Below are 27957 nucleotides of genomic sequence, written 5' to 3' on the forward strand. Positions count from 1 at the left end.
CACCTTTAATTCTTCCACCATGGAGGACAATGGTAACTGCAACTGAGATGTCTTGATGTACAGACCAACTGCCGTGAAACTAGGTGGTACTCCCAGCCATGATCGTAACTTCCTGCTGGTACATCTCTCCAAGGTTTCAATTGCTGTCAGTGGTAGCTCATACAGCATCAGGTTCCAAGACAGTCTACTGAATCTTCTTCGCAATAAACTTCCCATTTACATCACTTCCTAAGTGATCTCCCTTAAACCATGGACGTTGGTTGACTCACCAATTGTCCCGTGTCTAAATTGGTCTAGAAAGGTGCTATTCACTTGCGTGTCGTTCGTAAAATGATATCCTAATACATGATTCATAGCCAACTGAGCACAAGGACTTCTTGTAGGTTTCAGGGGAGTTCAGAGTAAATCTTTCTCTTAAGATTTTGCTTTTTAGGCGATTTTGAGTTTGAATTAAAGTCTGTTGACATTTAGTATTTTCTTTATTGTACTTGTTCAAAACATTGATATCAAGACCTAAAATTGTTTTTGAATGCAAGCATATAACGAAGACTGTACAAAAGAAACACAACTGAACTACACATTGATGGAAATATACTAACACGAAAAAGAAACGCCGGGTACACTAAATATACTACAAATGATTTATTGCTTGGCCTAGAATAATGACACTCGGTCAGGTTGATGTGTTGTTCGCGGTCACTAGGTACACGTGTTTAAAATCACACAATACCTGACCTCCGCGCTCCGTGCAAGGCACGTGCTAAAATACAAGAATCCCGTGCAGGGGAAGGTCATTGAGTTCGCCAATGGAAATTTTCAGTCTATTTGATACTGTTCAAGTATTCGGATTGATTTTTCAAAGTTTGATTCGAATTAAGCAATTCACATCCATGCCACGATTGACGGAAGTCCAGCGGGGACAGGCTATAGGAATGCCTTTGCTGGGTCAGGGCCAACTTCAGGTTGCTGCACATTTTGGTGTGCATATTCGGACAATTCAACGTCTTGTCCAACGTGTGCGAGTGACGGGGAGGGTCATCGACCGACCGCGAAGTGGACGTCCGCGCGTCACGACGCCACATCAGGATCGGTTTATAAGACTTTCTCACTTACGTAATCGCCATCTCACAGCTACCGAAACTGCAAATAACACTATAGACAGTCATAACCGCCATATTCATCCTGATACGGTTCGAAACCGATTACGCGTCAATGGCCTAAGAGCCCGACGTCCCTATGTTGGTCTGCCCCTAACTCCTGCGCGTCGCCAACGCCGATTGGCTTGGTTACAAGCACACTCGCCCAGAAATTTTCCTATGAGGCAATGGAGACGGGTATTCTTTACTGACGAATCCCGGTTCACTCTCTACCGTTCGGACGGGCGACGTCGTGTATATCGACGTCGAGGGGAACGTTACACCGACGCGTGCGTCGCTGAGCGGGATAGGTTGGGCGGTGGTTCAGTATGTGTTTGGGTCGGTATCTCCTATGAGTTTAAATCACCCCTGATCGTGATTGACGGTAATTTAACGGGTGTAAGGTATAGAGACGAAATCCTTCGCCCAGTTGCCGTGCCATGTGTGCAAGCACGGAACCTGATATTCCAGCAAGACAATGCCCGGCCCAATGTCGCTAGAGTTTGTCAGCAATTTCTTGCCAACAATAACGTAATCCCAATCGATTGGTCAGCATTCAGCCCAGATTTGTCTCCAATTGAGCATTTGTGGGACGAATTGGATAGGAGAGTTAGGAGACGTCCAAATGCCCCCACTAATCTGGTCCAGCTCACACGTGCCTTGCATGAAAAATGGAATAACATCCCCATTTTAAGGGTTAACTGCCTGATGAATTCCATGCATAGAAGAATCAGGGCTGCGACAGCTGCGCATGGAGGACACACAAGATAGTGAAATGTCCGGCCGAGTTGCGCTATACAAGTAGGGTCATCGCTAAAAGGGGGATATTTTTGGCATAATTAGCATTGATAATCGATAGAACCTTCAACAAATGGTTCCAAACAGATGAAATTGTATACAAAAATGAATGAAATAATGTAACATTAAATTATATAATTTAAAAGAATCTTTTTAGGTTACACGGCGTTTCTTTTTCGTTTTAGTATATTTTAGATAGTCGCAGTAGAGACAAACGATGAATAAAACTGCCTTATACAGCTACTTAATTTTCCTAAGGCTCTTCAGTGAGGTTAAGGGCCTAAATTATGAAGCCAGGAGGCAATTAAGAAAAATCCGAAAAGTCGAAATAGATATCAGAACCTAGAGAAAATGTGCACAAGCATAAGAATTCAATATATTTCTTAATGTTCTGATTATTTTAGTCAGGTATGTGTGTATATTCTGCATCGTGATTCTATTAAAATGATTTTAAATATTAAAAGGTTACGGCAAACTTCGGGGACTAAAATCCACCAACAGTGTCTACTACCTCCTCATTTTAGTATTTGAATACTTTAACTCACTAAATTATTTGCTGTAGAATCCGTTAACTGGTATTTCATGTCAGGTTTTGAAGCCGTTTAAAAATCCATCTGTAAACATGTAAAACTGAATTCAGCTCTTAGTAATGACTATTTACCATATTTACATTATACCTTCTTCACTATATAACAATAACTTTTGAATTTGCTGAAGATGAAAGTAAATCTTTATCATGAAATCATTAAATACATTGTATCAGAAGATTAAAAGATGAATGTTTATCACTGTTCATATGACGTAAATACAAACTATTTACATTAGATTAAGATGTCATTTCCTTAGTTCATATTCCATATAAAAATTACTGCAGATACACGATGCATTTGAAGAGCTTTTAATCAAACTAACAAATACTTTTACTTGTCATTTGTAGTTTCCTGTGTGGATCCTGTGAATCAATATGTCTAGAAGGTGTACTACGTTGAGATGGAACATCAGGGCTTTTCTAGGAATGAAGAGCAAACTTTTTTGTTTCATTATCTTCTATGGAATTTTCGCCTACATTTTCCTGACGAGGACATGTACAGATATAAAATATGAGTGGAAATATGTGTATGTAGCCCGAACCCAGTTCATAAATCTCAACAACACACCCCATATAGTACTTGGTATGTTAACACCACATATGAATACTAAGTACAGAGATGGACAACGGTCAACATGGATATCTACTATACAACAATTAGATTCAGAGCTCCCCTTTAGAATAACCTACAAGTTTCTTATCGATCGACCAACAAATGATACCATACTGGAAAACAAAAAGTACAACGATATTGTTTTTCTCAATGCAACAAGTGAAGGAAGAGGGGTGAAATTCGGAGAGAAAATGTTTTTGTGGTTTAAGTACATATATGAAAACTTTCCAGATGCTGTACTCGGAGCCAAAGTAGATGATGACACATTTTTATGTGTTCCGCAAATTTTTACGAGACTAGATGCTCTCAAATCATCAACATTGTATTATGGATGGTCACACGGCGAAGGACGGAGGGTAAACGAAGACACGCGTATGGATGAAATGTTTGTAGTTCTTGGTCGAGATTTAATAGAAAGAATCGCTAATCGTATGTATTGTAATGGGTCAAAATGTGACCCCAATATAGATTTAATTGACACTGACTATGGCGGGACATCTATAGGATCCTGGCTCTCTATATACAATGATATAGATTACCGACGTGATAACAACAGGATCGTGCACATGGGTCGTGGCAAGGAAGATATCATCATGGAATATGTAAAACCAGATTTCTGTTCTAAATATGTGCTCAACCATAAATCATCGGTAGAAATAATGCAACTACTTCATGAATTCAATAAGCCTGCAGTTTCGCCATCTAGTAAATTTGTTGGTGCCGTGACCGGGTCGCTGTTTTCGGGGGATATTGTGAGGACACTTTTACCTCAACCATTATACAAGCAATACAAATCTTTGGCGATCGTGGACAAGATGCCATCATGTGATAATTGGGCTGTTGTCACGACTATTTTTCCTCCTTCAAAAGCTGTAAAAGACATGGCATCACTGTCTAATTGGTGTTTAGTGATAGTGGCTGACAAGAAGACGCCACCAGAGAGTACTTATGTTTCTGATATGGGAATGAATAAGATAGATAAAAATAAAATAAATTATCTATCGGTGGAAGAACAAAGCTTCCTATACCCTTTATTATCGGATATCATACCATTTAACCACTTCGGGCGAAAGAATATCGGGTATATGTATGCCATCCATCACAAGGCGAAGTTTATCTGGGATTTCGATGATGATAATGATGGAACGGTTGATTTAGACGATTTTAAAACAGATGTTCATTTTCCTTACGTCACAATTTGCAAAGGTGAACAGGACACACTTGTTAACCCATATCCTTATTTCGGAGTGGCAGAAACCTACACCTGGCCTAGAGGTTTCCCACTACAGGACATAAAGAACAAAACAACAATACCTAAACTATGTAACTCAACTGATGCCGTTAACCTCGGAATAATACAATCGTTAGCAAATGATCAACCGGACATAGATGCTGTTTATAGGATGACGCGCGACGCTCCTTTCAATTTTCAGGCAACAAGAAAATCCCATCGGCCGTTTGTTTTACCAGGAAATTCATTTGCCCCAGTCAATTCACAGGCAACATTGTGGTTAGGCCCTGCATTTCCTTATCTAGCACTACCAATCAGTATAAATGGGCGTGTCAGTGACATTTGGAGGGGATACATAGCACAGTATTTTCTTCACAGAAAAGACATTCGCTTAGCATTTTCTCCACCTTACGTGATTCAAGACAGAAACGCTCATAATATTTTAAGAGATTTCAACGCTGAATTACCTTTGTACCAGAAAAGTAAACAATTAGTGAGTTTTCTTTCATCTGAGAATTCAAGTAATCCGCCAGATATTGTGGAGTTATACAAAATTTTGTATATGAGAAACTATTTAGAAGAACAAGACATTAAATTCGCTGAAGCATGGAAAAAGACTTTTGATAGCATCAGTTAGTTCTTTGTAATGATCACAATCATGATTTTTTAATGATAAAAACACGGCGATATCTAATACATATTTTTGATAAAACGCATTGTTGTTGTTAATGGCAACCTGTTAAATAGTAAACATTATATAAATTAATATTACACTGTTAACCATCCCCAACCCTCCTGCTGGGATATAGACAAAGTAAACAGGAGATTGTCCACCTTCTCCTTACAATATACTCCATTGTCAAAATGTCTACAACAGAGAGGGAGAACGTAGCAAGCACTTGTTTGTTGCTAATAGATATATTTTCTCCTTTTTTATCGCTTATTTTAAAAAAACTAGTCATACTATTCAAAACTTCATGATGTCATCGATATTTATTACATACCTTTCCATATCAGCCAGATTTTAATGTAACAATCTGCAAATAATGTATATGTATACTGCTATCTGTAAAACGCGTCGTTCCCAAATTTAGTTTATATCAGAATATTTCCAATCTACCACCAGTTTCCCGTTTGTTCTATGTAAACCAGATAGGAATGTATCATACTATGAACTACGTCCACCAAAAAGGAATCCTGGTAGATATAAATAGACCATTTACATGCTGTGTTGCATTCACCTATATATCATCACTACGCTAAATTATAGTGTATGAGACTGTATACTCCAATTTACAGTGATTCGGTCGGTGTTGAAATTAATCCATCTATATGTCTCTTTGGTAATCAAAACTGGTTGTCGTTCACTTACACTTCAATATCAATTCATCGTGTACTGACATATTCGGTGGACATTTACACAAAGCTATCAAATGACAAATAACAGAACAAGTATATTGTCAAGCATGTTATTTTTGTCACAAAATCATTAGTATCACAATAACATCAACATCGCCTGCTACAGTATACATCGATCTGACAGTCCAAATTACAAATGTAGAATCCTTTACAAACAAAATGTCACTCTATCACAGGATCGACTTTCTTTTATAAGTTGCATGGGTATTCTATTCTGAAAATCGTACCAATCAACTTGGAGACACAAAAAGGATAACAATTCCCCAAGAAACACTAGACATTTGTTTCGTGAGATCTGACTGTCAGCTGTATCACTTTCAAACCAGGATGCTGTGTAATGCATTTCAGGTCAGGAATTCGTTTATTACATGCTGTACCTGCATTATGTCAGCACAACAAATGTATTTGTAAGCTGTTGGCAGTTTTCAAATTGGCACCTGTGACAAAAGAATAGTATATGAGAACAAAGGAGGAAAATGCATGGACACAAGAAAATCATGAAAAGGACTTTGAATGATTTTACACGCATACCAGCGATCTGCCATCTTTGTTTATATACCGAAGCGACCAAGATACTGGGTATCATATTGTATAATTTCCTTTATTTTTCAGATTGTCATTTTTTGTTCATTAACAATTTATTCTCCAACCTCATCTGTACCTGCATTATGTCAGCACAACAAATGTATTTGTAAGCTGTTGGCAGTTTTCAAATTGGCACCTGTGACAAAAGAATAGTATATGAGAACAAAGGGGGAAAATGCATGGACACAAGAAAATCATGAAAAGGACTTTGAATGATTTTACCTCATCCTGGTGCAAATTACAGTTTCTACATTATTGTTTCTTAGGTAAACATCCCGACAAGTACTGACAATTAAGCGACACTTGCAATCACTGGACACTCAACTGCGCAACATCGGCGTTTCTGAAGGCTAAAGCGGTTGGCCTACAGGCTACAATACACTGCATATATATTTTAATTGGTAAAAAAATTATTGGTCTTTTAACAAACTTTGTAGGACACAATATGGGGAACATAGTAGCCTAATGTAATGAATCTAGGCCTTCCAGAATTTGGGGAGAAGTCGTTTAAAGGTTTTAACTCATTTGACGTCTGTGACCTCGAATATGGGTCAAGGTAATTTCTTTTCGCAAACTTTGTTGGGCTTCATCAAAGGAACTTTCCAGCCATAAATAATGATTCTAGGCCTCCAAGTATTTTCTAAGAAATGGTATCAATATTTTAACACATTTGATATATGTGACCTTGAATATAGGTCAAGGTCTTTTCTTTTAGCAAACATTGTTAAGCTTCATTAAAGGAACCTTCCAGCCAAATATAATGATTCTAGGCCTTCCGGTATTTTGGATGAAGTCGTTTAAAGGTTTTAACACGTTTGACCTCTGTGACCTTGAATGTAGGTTATTTTTTTCGCAAACTTTGTTGGGCTTCATCAAAGGAACCTTCCAGCCAAATATGATAACTCTACGCCTTTCGGTATTTCAGAAGAAGTTGTTTAAACCCTTTGCGCCAGGTGAGCTAATAACTAGCGATGATTCTGAACATTGTATGACATATCATTTCAACATAAGTTTTAATTTTGATGGAAATACATTTCTAAATTCATTTTAAGGACCCCAATGGAAATAAGCGTTTCAACGCTTTTTTTGGAAATCCTAGGATATATGTACTTTTGTTTTATTTATAACTATCACTAGTTGATACATTAAAGATGTAGCAAACAACTTATTCATGATTATGTATAACATATGTGCCATATATTTATGTTTTGTATACAAATCTGTACATCTTTATCCTGAATTAATTTATTATTATTATTTTAAGTAAATATAAAAGCAGGTAGGTGACCATACCAGTCGGTTGAACCCAAGCGCTCCTCTACTGTCGCTGGCGGAATGCTATCTAAATCTTCGTCAATTCCTACTTCTGGTTCGAACTGGTACGGCTGAATCCCTTCTGCGTCATCTACTTCATATTCCGACGAAGAAAATTCCATGGTTAGTTCGCAATCGCTATCGTCTCTTACCTCTGACCCGTCGTACGATGATTCACTGTAAGCATCCATGTTGATGGGGGTTCACCTTGTAACGTCACGAGTTCGTGTGTAGCACTACACATACTTTTTTTAGCGTTCTTCTGTCTTTAATCAGTTTCGATAAACTTCATTGGAGTTACGAACTTTCTTTATCATTTATTTATCTTGCATTTATCTTTCTCTCTCTCGCTCTCTCCATGTCTTAAATTCCTATCAAACTCTAAGTAAAAAACCTGAACATATACTATAGGTCTCTATTCTCTTGTTACACCCTTTTCAAAACATATTGTATATACACCCAGGTCATACTGTTTATTTTCACTGTTTATTTTCATTGTTATACTCTATTACAAATATATTAATCATATGATGTTGCCGATGTTGAATTTCGATGTACAGGTATGAGTATGATGTTTATCTTTTCATGTTTACACGAGTATTACATGTGGTTATACAAAAGAGCATGCATGTACGCTCACGTTCTGTTTATTTGATATTGTGTGTGTGTGTGTGTGTGTGTTTTTTTTTTTTAATTTATTTGTTTACTTTTTTGTTATTTTTTGTTTTTGTGATTTCTGTGTGTGTATGGTTATATATATTTTTTTTTCAGCATTATCTTATGTTAAATATAATTTTGTAATGTGTTCTCTGTCTGTCGACAAAAATCTTTTTGTTTTCTACATAATGATAGCAATTCTTGCTCAAATGTTTGATATCTTTCTTATGTTCTTTTTTGACATTCCCTTTCTTTTCTTTCCCTTTCCTTTAAGTTATACGTGTAAATATTGCTGGTTTGTGTTGAAGAACGAAAACATGCCTGCTTAGTGTTCTGTGATATTTCTAAGGCATTTGACCGCGTTTGGCACAAGGGACTTATCATAAAACTAAAATCATATGGAATATCTGGAGAGTTGTTAAGCTGGTTTACTAACTATTTATCTAACAGGCAACAACAGGTTTTTATTTCTAATTCGGTCTTTAACATTGGCTCCATTAAAGCAGGAGTTCCGCAGGGTTCTATCTTGGGTCCTTTTTTATTTCTAGTGTACATTAATGATATTTCCGATTTACTGATTTCTACCTCTAGGCTTTTTGCCGATGACACTTCCCTTCTACATACATCTTCTCCTTGTCGTCAATTAGAAATTACTTTAAATCGAGATCTTGAGTCACTAAGTAAATGGGCAAAAACTTGGTTAGTTGATTTTAATGCTAAAAAACTAGTGTTCTGTTTATATCTAATGCCCTTGACCTAGATGGAAATTTTGATCTTTATTTTGGCGAAGAGTTACTGAATTTTAGCGAATGTCATCGTCACCTGGGAGTAGTGTTAAATGCGAAAGATAACTGGGGGGGATCACATAATGTCGATACACAAATCTGTCACGAAGAAAATAAATGTACTTAGAACCCTAAAAAAATTGTTGAATAGGGAAACTTTGTTAAAAATGTACTATTCGTTTATCTTGCCTATCTTTGATTACTGTTGTGAGTTATGGGACGGGTGTACTATTCAAGAATGTGAGATGTTAGAAAAGTGTCAGCGTGAAGCAGCCCGTATTATCACTGGTCTCCCATCCTATGCTACCAACCATTCTCTGTATTATGAAACAGGATTAGAGCTACTTTCAGAGAGGAGAAATAGAAGAAAACTTCAGTTATTATACAAAATGAAAAATGGCATTACTCCTGATTTTCTAAACAGAATTCTTCCTAATGTTATTCATGAATCTGTTAGATACCAATTAAGAAATAACAATGATTTCATCATACCTAATTTCAGACTATCGTCTACCATTTCATCCTTTCTTCCATCTAAGCTTCGTTCTTGGAACAACCTCGAGTTAGCCACTAGGTCCTTAGAATCTTTTGCACAATTTAAAAAAGCTACATCACGTAAAGTTACTTCTGCTCCTAGCTACTTTGGATTTGGCGATCGTAAAATTAATATAATTCACACTAAATTAAGGTATAATTGCAGCCCACTCAATTACGATCTATTTAGGGTAAATATTGTTGATAGTCCTTTCTGTTCATGTTGGTTTCCTTGTGAAAATGCCTATCACTTCTTCTTGGAATGTCCGCTCTATAGACACCAGAGGCTTGTTATGTTTCAGGGTTTGAACCTAGATATTGAAGTCGATGTAGACTTATTATTGTCAGGTAATCCTGATTTACCATTGCAAAATAACATTGATATTTTCAGACGGGTACACAAATTTATAAAAACCAGCAATAGATTTCAATAGATTTATATGAAAGAGAATATTTCATTAATCTCTCTCTCTCTCTCTCTCTCTCTCTCTCTCTCTCTCTCTCTCTCTCTCTCTCTCTCTCTCTCTCTCTCTTGTTAAAATAAGTTACTATTTATTATACTAATTTTGTTATCCAGTTAAGCCATATTTGTATTCGTTGTACATATTTGAGGAGAGGGCTTAAATAATGTTGTAATAACTTGTGCCCGATCCTCTTGTCTATGTTATTTTGGCAATAAATATGTTTAAACTAAACTAAACATACTTCCGTCACACGCTGATTGGCTTTACCGGGGCAGTTGCAAACCGCGATGATTGACAGGTCGTAGCTTCGGTTCCAGTGGGTCAATTTTCATGCGGTTTTCGGCATTGTCATATTTAGTTAATGTGCTTTCTACTACTTCGTTATTTTTGGCACTACACTATCACTTTAAATTTACATATGAAATATGTTTGAGTATAACCACAGTTTTCAATACAGTATAACAATAAATATTTCACTTGATTACACGAAATGCTGTCAAGCATAACGTCAAACAATCTGAAGAGCGTGCCAGTATTTCCCGTTCTTTTTAACCACTGGTTTATATCAATTTTAAAAAAAAAATTTAGCGTGATAAATTTTCTTATCTAATAATATTATAAAATATCATTTCAGTTGTTATCCTACATGAGGATTATTAATGTAATATTTTTTGATACAAAATTGTTTCAGTCGTAGTCTTATAGATTTTTAGGCTAAACATACTCAGTGCGTATAGCCTATTGCGACGGCCTTTCAGACAAAATTTACCGATCCTGGCCTTCTCATTGGCTGAAATATCGAAAAGAGTTAGAGCCCTCTAGCGGCAATTTTCTGTGTAAATAATACCGCGATCTTTCAAATCGCTATTTTAAAAGCATCCACAATTAGTTTATCTTTTTAAAATAACAATGCGATAACTATATATTTTAAAAAAAGAAGCAGTGTGGTTGAACTATTGATAAATTTTGAACAATATATTTTACGGAATTTGCTCACGGACATCCCCGACCTCTGCTGCTGAAGAAGATCGAGCTGACGTGATTATTATCGCCTGCTGTGAATATTCCTAGAAAACAACCATATGTACCGAAGTAAGCAAAAAATGGTTCATGGGGCTTATGAATCCTTCTCGACATGACGTAAGCGTACAGAACTCTGTACGTGCGAGTTGGTGCCATGATAAGAAGCTAGTCTGGGGGCTTGGTTTGAACTATCAACTAACAGCACTTATAAACAAACAAAACTTACAAACAGAACATCAATTTTGCTTTAATCCTTGTCGTTGTAGCAAGATCGTCTTAATATATAACATAACTTTACCACAGTAGATGTCACAAAATTGGACTGTTTGTCCCATGTGCACAACCGCCTTTTTCAGGTTTTTCACACCCACCGCCATGACACTTTTTTCAAGTTTTTGAAGATAAAAAGGTTTGCGCTTCGTAGGCAAGGTACATTTGGTGCTCGTGATTGATGAATGATATATTTTTAATACTGTACTGATCATGATGTTGACTTTGTTATACCTTATATGTTTGTCTTTTAGTTTTATTTGATGAAGGTTGATTGTGCTGATTTCTCAAGGTTTGTTAATGTGTATCAAAGTTCCTTGAAATGAAAATATTCCTTCAAACAAAGGGCGTATAAAAAGCCCCAAAATATTCATGTTTATAATTATCAACTAGAACGAAATATTTCCATAACATATTTATTCATTTTGTATGTCATGGTGACATTATCTAATGCATTGGAGATCAGAAATAGTAGTAGCTATAGTGAACATATTGTAAATTTTGTATATATATGAAAGTCTGGTTTAATCTCATAGAACTATGTCTTTATAGATATAATTACTGGAAGAAAAGTCTAACCATCATACTTCAAGGAAGATAGGCATGTAAATACATTTAATGTAATTACTTACACTTTTATCTATCTGAAATGCTGTGTACACCTTATCTACTTTCCTCAACTACAAATATGATTATAATAAGTAAGGACTATTACTTTGCAATACATTTAAAATAAAGAATTAGGTATCAAGTGCTTTCGACTTGTCTGAATCCTCATATTGATAGGATAGTAATTGCAACATCTTGGGTATTTTAAAGGTTTTATTTAGTCAACTTCATCATAGAGCTATTTATCATTTGACTTGTTGGCGATAAATATATGGTTGTGTGTATTTTGTTATTATTATTTTTTTTTTACCTATTTTGATTTGTTCACATTATTGTCGTCAAATTTGAAATAAGAATTAATGTAGATATAAAATCGTTTAAAATTAAGAAACATAGCCTCTGATTCTTTTATTTTAGTAAATTTTGCATGCAAAGTGTATGGGTATGGGGGAAATAATATAGCTTAGCGGTTATTTGTCATTTTTCAATACGTTTCGCAACTCAATACTTTCAGTACTTTGATTTTTTTCTGTTTCGCTGACATAACTTCAGTTCTGTATTTTGAAGCTGTACTTTATATTTGTCAAAATATATCGATCATGTCTTTGATAATTTTAGTATTTCACTTATGTCATTGAACTTTTTATTTGTCTTAAACTGAAGAAGCATTCGGACATGATTGAATTACAATACACCACCCGAAACAGCTGCTGCTAAAAACATAAAATGCCAAAAAAATCATTGGAATCCACGTTCCTCAGTTATCTCCCATTTCTTGTGCTTCACAGTACCACACTGACAGTCCCCAGCGTGTAGGTCTTAAGTTATATTTAAGTTATTATCCACACCTACACGATCTCATTGTGAAATATGGGAAGTAAACAGAAAATAGACAGTATGATTTATTTTCTTGTATTGTCTTTCTGTTTCTCTTTTTTGTTTTGTTTGTTTGTTTTTGTTTTTTATTTTCTTGTTTTTTTTTTTTATTTTTGCTTAATTTACTGCGATATTGTTAAATTTTGTTCAATACCAATCAGTCTATAAGACTGTCTAGTACTGATACACTACAACAATAAATGTTACGGTATTCAAACAATGCAATACAGCAAATGATACCAACTTTCCATTTGAGTAAGAGTCGTAACGCATTGGTGCAGGGGGGATAACTCTTATCTAAAAACAAATATCCAAATAATATATTACAGCTGTAGGAAGTTTTTGTAGTAAAAAAGTCAAGTTCAGTTTCCTTGTATCAGTTTGATTTAATAAGTGTATACATTCAGGGGTATGTATGAGGAGTGACAATGATACCCATGGTAGAACTTTATATATAGACCATGTTTAGCTAGATATTAGATCTGATGGTACAAACAAGTGTCACATAAGTTACACACACCAACCACACACAATTCTATGCTGACCTGTGCACTGGTATTTAGATAATTAACTACATGGAGCACTAGCAGTAGATCAACAAAAACTACTGACATTGAGTAAACCAACATCTGATCGCCTAAAATAACTTAAATTGGTTCATTTATTCAATGTCCACATAAAAAATGGACCCAGTGAAATTTGCAAAACTGTTTTACCTAAAGAATCAAGTAGATGTATGATATATAAAAAATATATTCCTGACAGACTGCCAAGTACAACATTTGAGAGACTATAGGTTTGAAACATTTGCATTTGTTTTTCATCATTTTTCAATCATCTGACCACAGCCTGTCGAAGAGAATTAAAAGTAGAAGCTATTGGATTTGTCTTAGGATGTCCGTCAATACAGCATTATGCAACACATACAAACCAAGTTAATTCAGCTATCTAATCCTTCATCAATATACGCTATACAAAGATATAGGAATCATTTATCAAATTAACGATACACGCTATAAAGACAAAAGGTTACAGAAATCGTTTATCAGATACGCTGTATGAAGAAACAAGATTACATTATTTATAATATAAACACTAAATAAAACCAAAATATTGCAGGGATTATTTGTAAGGCTAACAATACACGTTATATGAAGACCTAAGAGTGTACTAGTTATTTATCAGACAAACAATTCACGCTATATGAAGACAAAAGATTAGAAGAATTATTTATCAGATAAACAATTCACGTTTTATAAAGACAAAAAGCAATTGTTTTTCAGATGAATAACTATCGTGTTATCATTATAGGGTGGTCGGGTGGCGCAGTGGTTACGCACTCGCATTTCACCTAGCCGTCCGGGGTTCAATTTCCGAAATGGACGTGAAAAGGTAGGAGGTCACTTCTCCGACCACGTGGGTTTTCCACGGGTACTCCGGTTTCCTCCCACAAAAAGACCCGTCGCGCGATTACATCCAACAAGAGTGATAAGTATAGGTTGAAATAACTTGTTTCGCAATTGTTGTAAAACAAATAAAGTTTATATTAAAAGATTACAGTAATTATTGATCAGATAAATCATACACGCTATATGAAGACAAAAAATTACAGTAATTATTTTTCAGACATTTCCGGATATCGATATCTTTAAAAGAGGCATGAATACGTCCAATAGACTTTGAGCCCACGTCTCTACAAATAATATTATATTTCATTGAATCAGTATTTACGGCAGCAGTCAATAGTAACATGCTACAGTGATATTGAAAATAGCCGTAACAAGCTGAAGCTTGTCAGCAGAGTGCTAAACAGACACTTATATATACAGATATGTTTAAATGTCTCACCCGTTTATTGATTACTTTGAACACCGTCTGATATACACCTGATCGGAGTGCTCGCGTTGGTAGACGACCACTTTTGGGCACTTCTGAAGAACTGTACATGTACTTTGTATAATATCACAGATAAACAAAGGAATACTTCGAAGTTTTCCATTGTTGAAGGGAATACCCAGGAGTAACCGGCAAATCTGCAGTACAGTTCTCCACCTAGTAGAATTCAGAAACTGTGACACATGACAATATGATACTGGACACTATTTACAACAAATCTATCAGTGAGGGTATTCAACGTAAACGGTAACAACACCGAACAGATTACAGGACGAAGTTGTGGAAACTCCGCGGTTTCACAGGGAGCAACTTGGATCTTGTACGTATAACACGTCGTTTCTGAAGTCCAGCGTATCTACGACTTTGTGACGGTAAGATATGCGTTATTAAGTCATTGTTGGTGTTAATAATACAGTTCGTATCAATATAACAACACAAACAGGAAGTTAAATACTGCTAGTGATCAGACAGCGCTAGAGCCGTACGTCACGGGTAAGGTCGTGTCAGTTCATTAGATCAGGTAGACATTCGCATGTTTCTATAATTATATGCGAAATTCGCTTGCTTCTTTCTGTAATTTATATAAGAAATTCATAAGCACTGTAGTTTCTTTCAGAAATTCACATTCTCTTTATCTTATATTAGAAAAGCACATGTTTTTGTAGTTTATATTAGAATTTCACATTTATCTGAAGTTTACATTCACATGTTTCTGTAATCTACTGAAAATCAATACCTTCTATAGTTATATTAGAAATTCACGAACTTCCATAGTTTATTACAGAAATTCAATATTGCTTTTCTATACTTTATATATGTAAATAAAACGTGTTCCTAAAGGGTAGTTGTATATAAGAATAATATTTAAGAAAAAAAACAAAAACCCTTGAGTTTGTACATGTATTAGAACTGTATCTGTAGGATTATGAACGTTTCTGTTCTTGTCTACTCGTACTGACGTCCTCTCTCCTTTATAACGCCAATGCTTTCTTAATGCATTGTACTGACTTTTCCCGGATCAGTCGACATTACACATTCTTGTTTAGTTTTTTCTGATTTTGTTGTTGTTTTGTTTATTTTTTTTTTCACTTAAAAATGTTTTGTTTATGTTCAAACAGTAACAGACTACGAATCCCTCGTCCCCAACCCCATAGCCTCAACCAAATTCCTACCAAACAAATATACAATGCTGTCTCCTCAAATACGCCCACCATTCTCGACTTCCTCACAGTACAGCATAAGTCGGGAAAATGGTAAATAAGGACATGAGAAAGTCCATACCCATGATAGTATTATCCTGGTGAAGTTGTTTGTTTTGTATGTCATCGGTAGCAGCCGGTCTATTACAGTGTTAAAATATCACTAACAGAAATAAAGTAAGGAGACGGATTAATATAAGTACTTTGTACTTGTTTTCGAATCCTTATGTATACTGTTTGTATTGCTGAAATGTTATACAGTTTAAAATAAAATAAAGTTTAAACTAAAAAAACTAAATAAAGTAACTTCTAACCAGAAACAACAATTTACTTTAATATCGGAAGGCTATCATATGCTTTCAAATGGATATCAATAGATGAGAATACACCTACCACACAGACACACATCAGAGAGATGTCAATCAAAGCATTGTATTGGGGAGGGAGGTTTCAAGTTTCGAAATCTGTGACAAATAGCGAGATTTACTAATGACAACATGAAATAACTATTGATGAGGAATTGATATAATTTCAGACAAACATGAGATGGGTGCAATATGTAGCACCAAAAGCAGCACAGTCATAAATGCACACCGTAGCAGTTCAGATCAAAGCGACAGTGCTGTTCAAAGATACGTTACCCTTGACAGTTCAGCACGAGAAGTAAAACCCTCCAGCGCAGGAACACGTGTGGAGTATATTAGCAATAGCGAAACGTCACTTCAAAAAGACAATAGCAAATCACGTGATATACCCGATCACACCATGCCGGGCAGATTACAGCAAGGTGATGTCACTGGACACACCGATTCCAGCCCCGCAAAAATGAAGCAATCTGATTCTGACTTGGAACCAACCTTTACAAAATTGAAACAAGCGAAGAAGTTGTTCGAAGACGAAATGAAGAACGAAAACCGAGAGACTGAATTGGAGCCCGTTATGATAGCCCTTAGGAGAGATGTTTCCGATATCTTCGAGAAATATGATAGTCCTTCTGATAGAGAAAAGATTGGAAATTTTATGGCCAGGAATGGGTAAGATATCATATATCTGAGTCACATCGTCCATTCCTGATTTTAATGATGAAAAATGAGTAGTTAATCAACATTGATATGTAAAGGAGTAAATAATTTTATTGTATCAGTTCAGGTGCCTAAATTCTTCTGGTAATATTGTGCTCCTCCAGGTATTTAAACTTCAACTAATCATACTACAAAATCGTCACAAAATAAAGTTCATAATAAATAAAGTGGTAGAAAACAGATTAAAACTGAAAAATATCTATTGATATATCAATACCATCATGTTGGGAATGCCCAGGAGATAATACTAGAGTCAACCATTGCAGTACTATGCGAATATGAACATTTAATTTGATATCATGTTTCAGTTTGGTGGACACTCTAGTGGATCTTTATGGGTTCGTCATCAAGGATTATTTTGAACAATTTTCCTTGCGAACAGTTGCAATTAAAGCTGACTATAAGATTGAAATTGGCGTGCTTGAAGAAATTCGAAAAATTGCATGGAATTTTTCCGATAGAAGCTCGGAATTTCAAGACGCAACAGCCAAAACTCACATGTTTGGATTTCTGGCAAAAGACTTATTGGCAATGGGCAAACACGAGCTTTGCGATGTCAAAGTTTGTATTTGTTTTTAAATATTGTTCTTCGCTCTGTATCTGTAACTTATCCAATGATAATGAACACTGCACGAGGAAATAATATTGACAATTTCTGAATGAAATGTAATTATAGAATGTAACAGTAACGGCAAAAAACATGCTAGGTTTATAAGTATATAAATGTATGCAAACCATGGTCGTTGAATCATGCCTTTATGTATTTTTGTTTCGTTTTGTCAAGGAACACTCGTTTCCATTCACATCGGCCGTGAACATTATTCACAACTGCTCTAGAAGTGGAACGATCACGAAAGCTATGTACACTGTAACACTTCAGCCTGGAGACGGAGACATGGTATCGCTTCAGACATGTCTCACCCCGTTCCTAGGCTCAACAGATACGTGTGGGTATATACAATATCTAATCAAAGACTTTTTCCCGTTATTGACTTTTGTGTATTAGGTGTCTTAAGGTATTCGTTGAGCTGACGTGCAGACATATTTTTTTATGGTATTCAATTATAAAATATATACAATGGTATCGTAAGAATATTTGACCAAACGTTATAAATAATACATTTTTTTCAAAATGTTCTGTACCTTTATCGAAGTACGTGTATTTACTACCACGTGATGGTATTCTGTTTTCCATCGCTGTCTTTTCCTCTAATATCATTACAGTTTTTATATAACTTCAAACACGTCATACCATTGAAAACAATAACTGTGATGATTATTTTCAAGGCGATAATTGGCACATCATAATTATGTATACATACACCACAGTCACACAATTCAGTGTGTTGGTAAGTCCTCTCAGTTGTTTAGATTGTTTTCACAATCTTATAATTAAAAAAAAAAAAAAGAAAGAAAAAAAGTTAGAAAAATCATAGTTATGAACTTTCAAAAGAAAGTTAAGGAGAAACATTGCTCATGAGAGAATCGAAATTTTTATTTTTTTTAATTATTATTTTTATTTATTTATTTTTTTTTTTTTTTGAAAAATGGTAGGTGGCCGTCTATCCCCATAGTTGTTTGTATAAGGTAAGGTTATGTGCTTTGTAACGGTAGCATTTTTAGATACTGGCACCGTTATATCCTGTCGTTAATGATAACGTAACATGCTTAGATGAGGACTTAGAAAGAGTATTGCGAAGAGTTTTTTCTTCCTCCTGTTATAATGATTCCTTCATATATATCATTATATCATTAACTTATTTAGAAATTAACGTAATGCAAATTAAAGATAAATGCACGTCTAATCTTGTTTAAATCATCGATGGAAAACAGTGAATCGGTTGTGGCTTACTATTTTTCAATTCAGTTCAACAAATTCTATTGTGTTTGATGTTCTTACACAAAAGTATGAGATAACAGGCAATGTCTATATAAATCTTCTCCTTGCCCACTTCATGTTGATTGATATTACATTTACAGTGATACAATAATATTTATAAATTTCATGTACACATTATATTCATTAATTATGGTAAATTGTGATTAATATCTTAGTTTTAACTTGCACTTGTTCCGCGTACATATTTATTTTAATGAATGTTTTTAAGACAGTGTTTTTAATAATGGATATACACTGTCAAAGTGCTGAAGTAAAACAAACTAAACAAATTAACTAGTATAAAATTATAATTATCAAATATAAATCATTGAAATTACGCCATATTTACACTTGAGTATGTACAGATATTTAAGTCAACACAGTGTACAGAGACCCGATAACTCTGGTCCCATGACGTCACACCAGCGTAAAATGAGGCTTCTGAATCTACACCTATGTACATATATCTTAAAAAAGGCACCGATTCCTTAACAATTATTTTTTTTTTAAATTTTAGTGTCGGAATCCTGGATAAATTTAGAAACTAACCTATACGCGAAAAATATTCACAAAGTTTGGGAAATATTTTTATCTAACTTTGAATTCGGTGATATAGCGAATTTCTAGTGGAAATCCTTCTTTATTCATAGTAAATAAACTTCTGAACTTTAACTCAAAAAAGGCACCGATTCCTCACAACTTATTTTTAATTTTCAAATATCATATTAAAGTTTATAAAATTATCATCCAGATGTATACGGGAAAAATACTGTCATTTGAACGAAAAAATGCTTTATTCAAGTTTAAAGATTTTCTCTCTATATAATCTATAGTAACAGTACAGGTGAAAAATCGACTCAGGCTGGCGCATACGCAGCACGCTACAGGAGAGATTGCTGGTAATGATGATGTTTCCTAGCTGATACCATTGCCATTGGCATTTCAGATGTGAAAGTAATGACATTACTGTCACTGGCATACATCATGAACGATAAAGAAAGTGAAAAGATGTTGGGAACTGATAAGACCATCTTAAACTTCTTGTTGGAAATGATTCGAAAGGCTACAACATCGGAAAATAGGCGACATCAAGGGTTCTCAGTCGAAGAACTTTTAGATGGACTGTCACGACTGGCTCAAAATGACACAAACAAAAGGGAAATAATGGAAATTGCCAATGCCTATACGCTTATCAGAGAAATCGTAATGGAGGACAAAGAGGAATCAGAAACCATAGCGGCAGTGAAAACAATCCAGCAATTAGGGTTTGACGAGAGCAATCGACAAAAAGTAATGGTAAATATAAAAAAAAAATATCCGCAGTTGCTTAACGATGTTCTGTTGTTACCAAACCAAACCAAACTTTTAGTACATGGTTAATTCAAAATAAATGCGCATAGAGCAATAAAGCAGAGGTAAATCAAAACGGCTGCATATCCCACTCCCTGTTCAGTCCCAACTGAATCTGTATGATTGGTTCATATTCAAAGTTACATAGGGTCACAATTTGTGATGTCAAATTTCCAAACACAAATTTCCGAAATTTATTGAATTATGGGTTAAGTGCGTTTCCACATCCGATTTGACAACGAATTGCTTACGAATTATCGGACTGTTTGACGCAGTTAATTCATTTGCGTTTGTTGTTACATCTTATATCAAATACGGTTTAAAGATTAAATGAATTTCAGAGGTTTGAGAAATAAAGAACAAACAGTGCCTAATGCTTTGTAAAAATAACATTTCTGATTCAGTTTTGTGCTCTGTCTCTTCAGTTTTATACATCATCTACGCCGTCCCTGTAATACATGCTCTTTATCATACATGCTCACCTCGGTCTTTGCCATTTATATCTAGAGTGACAGGGACTTTGTAAAGACACTAAAGGACCTGAAACAATCTAGTTCTAAAAAGCTTGCTGAAGCCGCAGGATATGCTTGCTTCGTGATAACAGGATCAGAAGATGCAGACATGGATGACACCGACGACGATGAAACGCGACACAACACTTCAGGTATCTAAATGTGTATATTCGAAAAACATTCTGAATCTGAAACTTTCTGTTTCTTACGCTGTTGTTTTTTCACATGACCAATACAAATGAGATACCATTTGTAATGAAAACACACTAGATTTTTAATATCAATATTTGATGTAAGGGTAGCCTTTGCTCTATGTGCATCTTTGTATAAAACTTGCTATAAGCATTCTTATTCCAAACGTACTACCCGATACGCAATAAACATCACAATAATGAAATTTGAAGAGAAAAACAAGATGGAACTTGAATTGCATCTTTGGACAAAAATGACTTGCAGCACGTGCTTATTTGCGAAAGGATAACAGTATCTGCAAGTATGAAGTTTTGTAAAGCACGACTTAATTACAAAATGTCTATAATTAAAATTTTACAAGTCTTTAACAGAACACTTTTTGAAACATCTTGATACTGTTTTGAATATTAATAACAATTTTCTGTCTGAAGATGAATCCCCAATACAATCGGATGTCTTCATCAATGAAGGATATTGACCAATTAAGATGTTTTTCTCATTCTTTCCCTTATCCATTTATATGAAAATAAACTATTACGAAACACTTGATCTAAATGTGATTTAAGATTTTAAAGACAAAAGGTATTTTTCATCAAGATTCCATGGTACCGTCTAAGAAGAAGAAGAAAATTGTTTGGACAGAACAAGAAAGAAGTCGAGAAACCATAAAAACGCAAGGTCATATCATGCTTAGCTATAACTGGACTCATAAGCCCATTTTACGTGAGGTAATGATTTTTTGGCGAATCTCGTACATTATCCATTCTTTATATAATCACATCACATTGTAAAACTATTAACAGAGGAAGGACTGTATTTTCGAAGACAGAATAAAATCGCTTAAATAGACACATGTACCTAGAAATTCAGGAAAATCAACTGAAACTCAGATTTTCGAACAAAACAAGTTACACTTCAAAATTCTATCCATACACTACAAAACAATCCAACATGCAATTAAGTCAACTCCTCAATAATGCTCTGAACCAAAGTCAGAAGACAGGTCAGCAAAACCTTCAATTAGAATTTAAAAAGTAACATATCTGAGATAATGAATTTGAATCTTTGGTAGCATATTATTATATACAGTGGCTAAGCTTATTAATTAATTTTGTTTTCGACATTTTAGATCTATTTAGGTCGCGTGTCATGATATAAACATTTCTCAAGTTGTCAAAAGTGTGTGACAATACGTGCTATCATCTAAATAGATCTACAATATTTTTATGAATGATAAAAATTATCTTTAAATCTTGAGCCTTATGACACGTTGAGAAGACTGCATTAATTAGAAACTACACAAAGTGTGGCATAGACACATTTTAATTTACATTTCAGGTATATACAAGCTTAACATGGGCTGGTTTTCCTGTGTGGATGGACATCCATCACATGGAGGGTAACCTCCTCGATGCCATGTCTCAGGCTGTCTTAGAATCTGATGTCGTCATCATTTGTGCATCAGAACAGTATGGTGATAGTGCTAACTGTCGATTAGGTCAGTTTGGATTATCTAATTACTTGTATAATTATCCAATTAATTTGTGATGCGAAACTACCACTGGCAACTATAAATATCCTTATAAAAATCTGGGTTTTGAATATCCCAGTTACGATTTACTTAAATGTTGATAGATAGTTTCCGAATAAGCTTGAAACGGGTTCGTGTAAGTCTTCTTATCGAGTCGGAAGAAATCAATATAATTGTATAATCATTTAACCCTGCTTTAGGTAGGATCACGTCTAAATTACACGCGTAACATATAGTTAAGTGATTTGTGCTTCGTTAAGTACAGAACATGTGTTGTGTACATCCCGTCAAAATACTTAATTTGAATAATCATAATATCATACGTACCGAATATGAATCTGCGCTTCTTTTATGTCATTGATTTGATAATCTATTTAACAGAGGCAGAATTTGCACGTAAGAAGAAAAAAACGATAATTCCACTGATGATGCAGAAGAATGCAAACTTACCTGGTTGGCTAGACATGTTGCTTGGTGACAAGTTGTATTACAGATTCTATGACATCAACCTAGAAGATAACCGGCCATTATTTGAAGAGAGGATGGAGGAGGTGATGAACGCCATCAGAAGTGTGCTGAATCAGCAAAACAAGCAAGATAGTACACCTCGATTGATACCTCAGGCTCCAGAAACAAAGGCGGACAAATCAAAATCCACAGTTGTACCCCCTGACAACACTGCTATTACACCTATACCGACAAAATCTAATCAGGTAGCATCTATAGACAAACAGTAAACTTTAAGTACGTTAGACCAGTTAATTGTAACAACGACCAATAAAAACCGATTATTAATAATTCATGTTCAAGATTAACAATACATTGTTTATAAAGCACTGATCTTTCAAATTTTATATATGTTTTAAGAATACTATACAGCACGTTGCTTGTCTTTAATCACATATACATTGTACTCTCCGGAATACCTTGTTATAACACAGGCCGTACATGTTGACTTTCTCATGGTATCGTCGTGTGTCATTTTACAGTCCCCAAAGATCGGCCGTCAACTGGACATGTGGACAGAGGATGATAAAGATAGGTGGTTGAGAGACAAAAGACTTCACACGTAAGTCAACGGTACAACTATAAATATATATATTATTTATTGAAACCTAAGACAGGTATTTTAAAGTAAAATGGACGAGTTAAGAAACCTGACGTTAAAAGATCCTAACGTCGTGTATGGTTTTGTGAAACGAGTATGAGAAAACTTCGAGACGAGTTTCGTAAAATCTCATTCGAAATGGAAACAAGTCTAAGATTAATTTACCACAAAATACAGTAGTGTTATACTTTGACAGGTTTAATCGTCAAAATGTGGAAGTCAAAATCAAACGGAGGCAGCCATTTTTAATTCGTGACGTAATGTCGTTGTCCATATTATGATGTGATGAACGGCTTCTCCTTGGCGCAGCCAAATAAAAACGCTTCAAAGTGCATTACACTAGTAATATATATGAAGATACAAATTTACTGGTTAAAGACGGGTTATGTAATGGTGTTATGGATGAATAGGTTAATGTTTACCGGTTAAGACGTATTTGGTGAACAGGTTGAATGAGTGAATATATAGTGTAAAAATTAGCACTCTGCTTATTTGCATTTTTGATCTAATTTCAGATATGCAGGCATGAAGGATATATCTTGTGAACAGCTTCAATTTCTTGTCAAGATCTCGATCAAGGTATGTAGTTTATGTATGTAACAGATTAACTTGTAGATAAATTGTAAAACAGAAGAAATAAATATCTTAATTTTTTTTGTATGATTTGACAAAATAATATATAAGAAAGAGAATATGTTATATATATTATGACGGATGTGTCAACAGCTTTATACTGCAGTTTTATTATACAGCTATGCTGTCTAAGGAACTAGTAATTGTGTTCGTATCATGTTAGGTATTTGTGTGTAATATGAGATATTTGTATGTAAAGTGAGGTATTTGTGTGTTATGCGAGGTACATTTGTGTAATGTGAGGTATTTTTTGTGATGTGGGGTATATTTGTGTAATGTGGGGTATATTTGTGTAATGTGGCTTATACAAGCGTAATGTGGGGTATATGTGTGTAATGTGGGGTATTTTATGTAATGTGGGGTATTTTATGTCATGTGGGGTATATGTGTGTAATGTGGGGTATATTTATGTAATGTGGCGTATACAAGTGTAATGTGGTGTATATGTGTGTTATGTAGGGTATATTTGTGTAATGTGGGGTATATGTGTGTAATGTGGGGAATTTTATGTAATGTGGGGTATATTTGTGTAATGTGAGGTGTATTTGCGTGTAATGTGAGGTATGTGTGTGTAGTGTGAGGTACATTTGTGTAATGTGAGGTACATTTGTGTAATGTGAGGTATGTGTGTGTAGTGTGAGGTACATTTATGTAATGTGAGGTGTATTTGCGTGTAATGTGAGGTACATTTGTGCAGTGTGAGGTACATTTGTGTAATGTGCTGTACATTTGTGTAATGTGAGGTATGTGTGTGTAACGTGAGGTATGTGTGTGTAATGTGAGGTACATTTATGTAGTGAGAGGTACATTTGTGTAATGTGAGGTATGTGTGTGTAATGTGAGGTTCATTTGTGTAATGTGAGGTATGTGTGTGTAATGTGAGCTACATTTGTGTTGTGTGAGGTATTTGCGTGTAATGTGAGGTATGTGTGTGTAGTGTGAGGTACATTTGTGTAGTGTGAGGTATGTGTGTGTAACGTGAGGTACATTTGTGTAACGTGAGGTATGTGTGTGTAATGTGAGCTACATTTGTGTTGTGTGAGGTATTTGCGTGTAATGTGAGGTATGTGTGTGTAGTGTGAGGTACATTTGTGTAGTGTGAGGTATGTGTGTGTAACGTGAGGTATGTGTGTGTAATGTGCTGTACATTTGTGTAATGTGAGGTATGTGTGTGTAATGTGAGGTACATTTATGTAGTGTGAGGTACATTTGTGTAATGTGAGGTATGTGTGTGTAATGTGAGGTACATTTGTGTAATGTGAGGTAAGTGTGTGAAATGTGAGGTACATTTGTGTAACGTGAGGTATGTGTGTGTAATGTGAGCTACATTTGTGTTGTGTGAGGTATGTGTGTATAATGTGAGGTACATTTATGTAGTGTGAGGTACATTTGTGTAATGTGAGGTATGTGTGTGTAATGTGAGGTACATTTGTGTAGTGTGAGGTACATTTGTGTAATGTGAGGTATGTGTGTGTCATGTGAGGTACATTTATGAAGGGTGAGATACATTTGTGTTGTGGGAGGTATGTGTGTGTAATGTGAGGTACATTTGTGTCATGTGAGGTACATTTGTGTAGTGTGAGGTATATGTGTGTAATGTTAGGTACATTTGTGTTTTATGAGGTATGTTTGTAGTGTGAGGTACATTTATGTAGTGTGAGGTATGTGTGTGTAATGTTAGGTACATTTGTGTAGTGTGAGGTATGTGTGTGTAGTGTGAGGTACATTTATGTAGTGTGAGGTATGTGTGTGTATTGTGAGGTACATTTATGTAGTGGGAGGTATGTGTGTGTAGTGTGAGGTACATTTGTGTAGTGTGAGGTATGTGTGTGTAATGTGATGTACATTTGTGTAATGTGAGGTAAGTGTGTGAAATGTGAGGTACATTTGTGTAACGTGAGGTATGTGTGTGTAATGTGAGCTACATTTGTGTTGTGTGAGGTATGTGTGTATAATGTGAGGTACATTTATGTAGTGTGAGGTACATTTGTGTAATGTGAGGTATGTGTGTGTAATGTGAGTTACATTTATGTAGTGAGAGGTACATTTGTGTAATGTGAGGTATGTGTGTGTAATGTGAGGTACATTTGTGTAGTGTGAGGTACATTTGTGTAATGTGAGATACATTTGTGTAGTGTGAGGTATGTGTGTGTCATGTGAGGTACATTTATGTAATGTGAGGTATGTGTGTGTAATGTGAGGTACATTTATGTAACGTAAGGTATGTGTGTGTAATGTGAGCTACATTTGTGTTGTGTGAGGTATTTGCGTGTAATGTGAGGTATGTGTGTGTAATGTGAGGTACATTTGTGTTGTGTGATGTATGTGTGTATAATGTGAGGTACATTTATGTAGTGTGAGGTACATTTGTGTAATGTGAGGTATGTGTGTGTAATGTGAGGTACATTTATGTAGTGTGAGGTACATTTGTGTAATGTGAGGTATGTGTGTGTAATGTGAGGTACATTTGTGTAATGTGAGGTAAGTGTGTGAAATGTGAGGTACATTTGTGTAACGTGAGGTATGTGTGTGTAATGTGAGCTACATTTGTGTTGTGTGAGGTATGTGTGTATAATGTGAGGTACATTTATGTAGTGTGAGGTACATTTGTGTTGTGTGAGGTATGTGTGTGTAATGTGAGGTACATTTGTGTAATGTGAGGTATGTGTGTGTCATGTGAGGTACATTTATGAAGGGTGAGATACATTTGTGTTGTGGGAGGTATGTGTGTGTGTGTACATTTGTGTCATGTGAGGTACATTTGTGTAGTGTGAGGTATATGTGTGTAATGTTAGGTACATTTGTGTTTTATGAGGTATGTGTGTAGTGTGAGGTACATTTATGTAGTGTGAGGTATGTGTGTGTAATGTTAGGTACATTTGTGTAGTGTGAGGTATGTGTGTGTAGTGTGAGGTACATTTATGTAGTGTGAGGTATGTGTGTGTAGTGTGAGGTACATTTATGTAGTGTGAGGTATGTGTGTGTAGTGTGAGGTACATTTGTGTAGTGTGAGGTATGTGTGTGTAATGTGAGGTACATTTGTGTAGTGTGAGGTATGGTAATGTATGATTTGTGACAACATGCGCTCTCCTTGTGTGTCTATTTACATATTATTGAGTATTACACAGGTATTTGCAATATTTAGTTTTTAAGGTTTGCGGTTGTATTTATTTGTAATAATGATAGGTGTTACAGTAACGAGTGTTATTCAGTTTAGATAAACAAACGGTTCTGTATCGCTTTGTATGTTTATTTCTTTTATAAACATGCGATGTATCATAGTGTAACAAGTGAGTTATATTACAACCCCGAATTGCGTGCGTAAATGTAATGGATTTATCAATGATATGTTTTCATGGACGGGACTTTTTGCTTAACATTTTGGTCATGTTTTGAATCGTTTACTTTTAAGTTGGGAGACGTTTGTGTATATTTCGAGTTTGTGTGATTACACAGTTTATCTACACTGTAGTATTTATTAACATGTGATAGTTTTCTGTCTACCTACAGGCTCCCGAGTTCTTCTACAGAACCCTGAAGGAGGAAGTCGGACTGAGAGGTTTAGAACAACTTATGCGGGTCAGCAATGCGATCGAGGAGCTCGTGTGAAATCTATACATAAATATGTTGTGTTAGGTAAACCAAAAAGACAGATGAGATCGAAGGGCTCAT

At 35.2% G+C, this 27957-nt stretch overlaps 2 protein-coding genes across 2 annotated transcripts; both read left to right on the forward strand.

Annotated features, from left to right (window-relative positions):
* Positions 1-2898: 2898 nt before the first annotated feature.
* On the forward strand, positions 2899-5004 carry LOC132547235 (uncharacterized). The gene has a single exon (XM_060211004.1). It carries the CDS (start codon positions 2899-2901, stop codon positions 5002-5004), a length of 2106 nt encoding a protein of 701 aa, XP_060066987.1.
* Positions 5005-16544: 11540 nt separating this feature from the next.
* LOC132547246 (uncharacterized) lies at positions 16545-27894 on the forward strand. Its single transcript, XM_060211014.1, has 11 exons — positions 16545-17032; positions 17389-17641; positions 17865-18027; positions 19906-20255; positions 20817-20973; positions 21611-21741; positions 22352-22511; positions 22926-23257; positions 23534-23613; positions 24168-24231; positions 27796-27894. Exons 1-11 carry the CDS (start codon positions 16545-16547, stop codon positions 27892-27894), a joined length of 2277 nt encoding a protein of 758 aa, XP_060066997.1.
* Positions 27895-27957: the final 63 nt, after the last annotated feature.

The sequence above is a fragment of the Ylistrum balloti genome, unplaced genomic scaffold (assembly GCF_031769215.1).
Source record: "Ylistrum balloti isolate Yb309-2 unplaced genomic scaffold, AGI_CSIRO_Ybal_v1 Utg369612, whole genome shotgun sequence".
Taxonomy (NCBI): Eukaryota; Metazoa; Mollusca; class Bivalvia; order Pectinida; family Pectinidae; genus Ylistrum; species Ylistrum balloti.